The sequence below is a fragment of the Tupaia chinensis genome, unplaced genomic scaffold, assembly GCF_000334495.1.
Source record: "Tupaia chinensis unplaced genomic scaffold, TupChi_1.0 Scaffold149256_1, whole genome shotgun sequence".
Taxonomy (NCBI): Eukaryota; Metazoa; Chordata; class Mammalia; order Scandentia; family Tupaiidae; genus Tupaia; species Tupaia belangeri.
Window position 1 is genome coordinate 350,858 of NW_006209101.1, and position 3,974 is coordinate 354,831.

The 3,974-nt window shown below is 35.7% G+C and overlaps 1 protein-coding gene across 3 annotated transcripts in view; it reads left to right on the top strand.

The window, feature by feature from the left end:
• Positions 1-1,627: 1,627 nt before the first annotated feature.
• The window catches only part of PIK3CG (phosphatidylinositol-4,5-bisphosphate 3-kinase catalytic subunit gamma), a 43,033-nt gene continuing 40,686 nt past the window's right edge, over positions 1,628-3,974 (top strand). Inside the window, exons 1-2 of one of the 3 annotated variants that reach the window (XM_027769334.1) lie at positions 1,628-1,730; positions 3,867-3,955. In XM_027769334.1, the coding sequence (XP_027625135.1) occupies positions 3,879-3,955 (77 nt within the window). In that variant the 5' untranslated portion in view covers positions 1,628-1,730; positions 3,867-3,878. Of the gene's footprint in view, positions 1,731-1,772; positions 2,092-3,807; positions 3,956-3,974 lie in introns of those variants that run through there. The other 2 variants (XM_027769335.1, XM_027769336.1) reach the window with 2 other exon arrangements.

Genomic DNA, 3,974 nt, shown 5'->3' on the forward strand with positions numbered 1-3,974 from the left:
CATGCATGATTAAGCCACTATGCAGTTTATTCTAGATGGGAAACCACATTTAGTATGTTGTAATGATGCTCAGGGAATGAATGATAAGTAATTAAAAAAAAAAAAGTTTCAGAAGAAAAAAAAACCAGTAAAACTGTTATCGGAATTTAAAAAAATGCACATTTGATGACTGCAGTAAACTATATAGCCCCAGCTAGGTACTACTTTATAGTATGTTCATTCTACTCACTGAGGTGTATGCCTAAAGTCAGACTTGGGTTCATGTATAGTTATATATCAGCTGCCCTTGCTATTGGAAATATTTAGACTAATTAAGTTCATTAGTAAATCAATTAAATGGGGGGAAAAGCATAGAAAGCAACCATGGATACCAGAGACAATGTGGGAAGAGGGTGGGACATGGCAGAGGGTAAGGGATAGGGAATCAAGGATGGCAAAAAAAAAAAAGTATACAAGACATAAGAAATGGAAAATTATTTGCTGATAACTTGTATGTTGATGTGCTTCATTGAGCCAATATACAGTGTATTTTGGATGGAAAATTCATTTGTATACTGAAATGATTTATAGTGAATTAAGGTAAAAAAATAAATAAATTTAAAGAGAAAAAAAGAATATAATGTGTAATGATTAAATCAGGGTAATTTGTATACCCATCATCTCAAACATTTGTCATTACTTTCTGTTAGGAGCATTTTAAATCCTCTTTTTCAAATGCTTTAAGACATACAATGAATGAATTATTAACTATATTCACCCACTGCATTTTATAATAATATAAATTGTTTCTTTTCTCTTTCTGTAATTTTTTATTCATTAATCAACATCACTCTGTTCCTCTGTTCTCTACTCCCATGGGAATCAGGAGCCAGCCAAGTGACTATCTTCCTGATGCTGTTACAGAGTTCAGCTCCCCAGTTACCCCATGATACCAAACAACCTCCTTCTATTTTGTCGGCAGTTAATTAATCATTGTTCATGTTAAGCCTCCGCCCTCAACACTCATACCAGTACACACACACACACACACACACACACACACACACACACACACACTGAAGGACTTTCAGTTTGAGCCAGTGATATTTTGGGCTCTAAATGCTCTAAAAAAAAAATAGAGAAATTTCTCACCACTCTAAGGAAGTGAGCTCCTAGACTCTGCCTTTGAAAATGTTCAACTTCATAACTAGTCCTTCTAGGTCACAAGGGTTTTCTTCCCCCAACCTTCAGTTAAATGTATGAATAGGATTTATTTGAGTTCCCGTGAGGGGCATGAGCTTAATTTGGCTTAAAAGTCTTCCTAACATGATGTCTAATATTCTGGCTGTTAGGCCTTTTCTTCCACTCAGAACTAGCTACAAAAAAAAAAAAATTTTTATCATGTAATGTGTATTTTTTGGCTTAGTTGTACTTTTAACTTGTCTCACAATTTTTGAAAAATTCGTTCAAAGAGTTAAAAAAAATATACAAAAACACTGCTTGCTCTTGTGTTCTGGCTCTCGGTGCTATAACAGGAAATGCATTTCTGACACTTTAAAAATGAGCAATCACACATATAATCAACTTGGTTAAAACTTCCTTCCTGGTAACTGCAACACTTCCTCTGCATCTGGATATGAGGGAGCCCCAGAAAAGCGGAAGAGTTCAGAAGCACACTGGGTAGGCTCGAATTTGTTTTCAAAAATTAAACAAATGATCCTTCAGCATCATCACCTCCGCTGCTTTATCAGGTATTGCTTCCTTCTATTTTTTGCTCTTTGTTAGGTCTGACTCGGAATAGTGACACTTCCTTCTCAGCTAGAATATTTTTATCTGGAACTGTTGTTGGTTCTTGAGATGATACTACAACCGAATGTTCATTGTCTAGTCCAACCTATATTATGGATATCCACAAGGTTCCGGCAACAGTTCTGCAGGTGCATCAGCTCTTTTTTGTTTTTGTTTGGGAGGAAGAGGGAGGGCCCAGAAGCTTGTGCTAGCCAGACTTCTTAGTTTTACAAGTGCATGCTTAGAGATTATGTTCTGACAGTGCTTATACCGGTCTTCTCGCTAAAGGAGAAAGCTTCATAGCCTCAACCATGAAGGAAGCCAGTGAGTACATGCTTAGCCTGTGTTCTTCTGGATCTTATTAGAGTGTCTGGTATCACTGAGACAGAAATTACTGCTATATATTTGTATGTTGCCTAAATCTGGACATGCTTTATTTCAAGTTAGAATCAATATTAATATATCTAATAATTCTCTTGGTGTATAATTAGCAAAAGACAAAAAAGAATGTTTTAAGCTGTAAGAGACAGTTATTTGATACAATTTCACTTACTAAGTTTAACTTCATAGTATTTTAAGACAGTGAACATTGACTTTAAAAGTAAACTAATCCATTTGAACATAAATCTCAATCTAATAAAACTTGTCTTTCTTATCTTTTAATCAAATTTTTCTTTCTGGTATATCGCAAATGCTCCACTATTTCTTCAGGAAATAAGTAATTGTGAGTCTCACTAACAGTTATTTATGAGTAGGTATTTCCTGAAACATTAATTTTTATTTAGATAGTTGCTCCTTACTTAGAATATTGAATTACATTGCAATGATGCTAAATATTAAAATAAAAATCTTATGACTCTTCTTTCAATTTTAACACTTTTGGCATCTCAATAAATATTTGAAGGGTTTCTTACTATAATATGTCATATTTGTACTTCAATGCTTCCAGTGGAAGCTTTTATTATTAAATATTAAGTATTATTAATTATTAAATATTTGTGAAGAGTGGATAAGTTAGTGAAATAAATTGGTGAATTCTTGGTATAGAAATTAAAATATTACAGGAAAAAAAGAATTTAAATCATTGATTTAAGTCTAAACAGCATGTCACCAAAGTCCAGAAATCCTGCCTTTCATCCTGAGGCTCCTTCACTATCTAAAGTAGAGGAAGATCAGATTAATTGGTACAAAGTTACAATTATTTAAATGTTCATGTTAGTAGAGCACTGACTTGGAGAACTCTAAGATACTGCCCTAATATATGAAATGAAAGCTAGAAAGTTTACACATTTCGTGATTTAAAATGTTATACATTTGCAAATGGTCTTGATGGCAACTTCACCAGTTGTGGTATTTTTGAGTTTTATTAATGAAATGACTAGGTTTCCTCATTTGAAAGAAAAAAAAAATCAAAATAAAAAAGAAAGAGAGTTGAGTAGGGAGTAGATTCTAGGTCCAGACAGTTTGAAAATAGAGAATGTGGGTCGAAGTTGGGTAAGGTGTCTGGGTTCCAAAGAGAAGTGAGAGACTGAAAAGAGGAAATAAGTTTTTAGGCCTGTTTTCAAAGTAAAGTGCTTCAGCATCTCACCCTCCACCTTGTAAACTGGAACTTGATCCTTACTGCATTATTTTACTCATCTATGTGTTTCAGTCTGCTTAAGGACAGTTACCTCTTAGAGCCATTATAATATGCCAGACACTGTGCTAGGCGCATGTTTTACATCTCAGTTTCATTAGATTTTTTCAAACATATAAAAAATAGAAATACTCAATACCCCCTTATACTCATCACTCATACAAACAATTACCTTATTAAACTCTCACCTCCACCCTCTGAAGTATTACTAATCCATCTGACGATAAGAATCAGGCTCAGAGATTATTTAAGGAGTCCAACTCACCCGGACGGTAAGTGGCAGAGCCAGGATTCATGGACCTCGACTCTGAATCCCCACTGTACTGCCTCCAGCATGAAGTACTCGGTCCTTCTATGTTGTTCTGTGCACGTCAATCTATACCTTCTGTTCTGCCACCTCACAGGAAAATGTAAAGGGAACGTGCCATTTTTGTGACAAAGTCCTCTGTTCTTGGGCTCCCAGGTCACGTGGGGCATGGAGCTGGAGAAATATGAACAGCCGGTGGTTCTGAGAGAGGACAATCGCCGCAGGCGCCGGAGGATGAAGCAGCGACGTGCCGCGGCCAGCCTG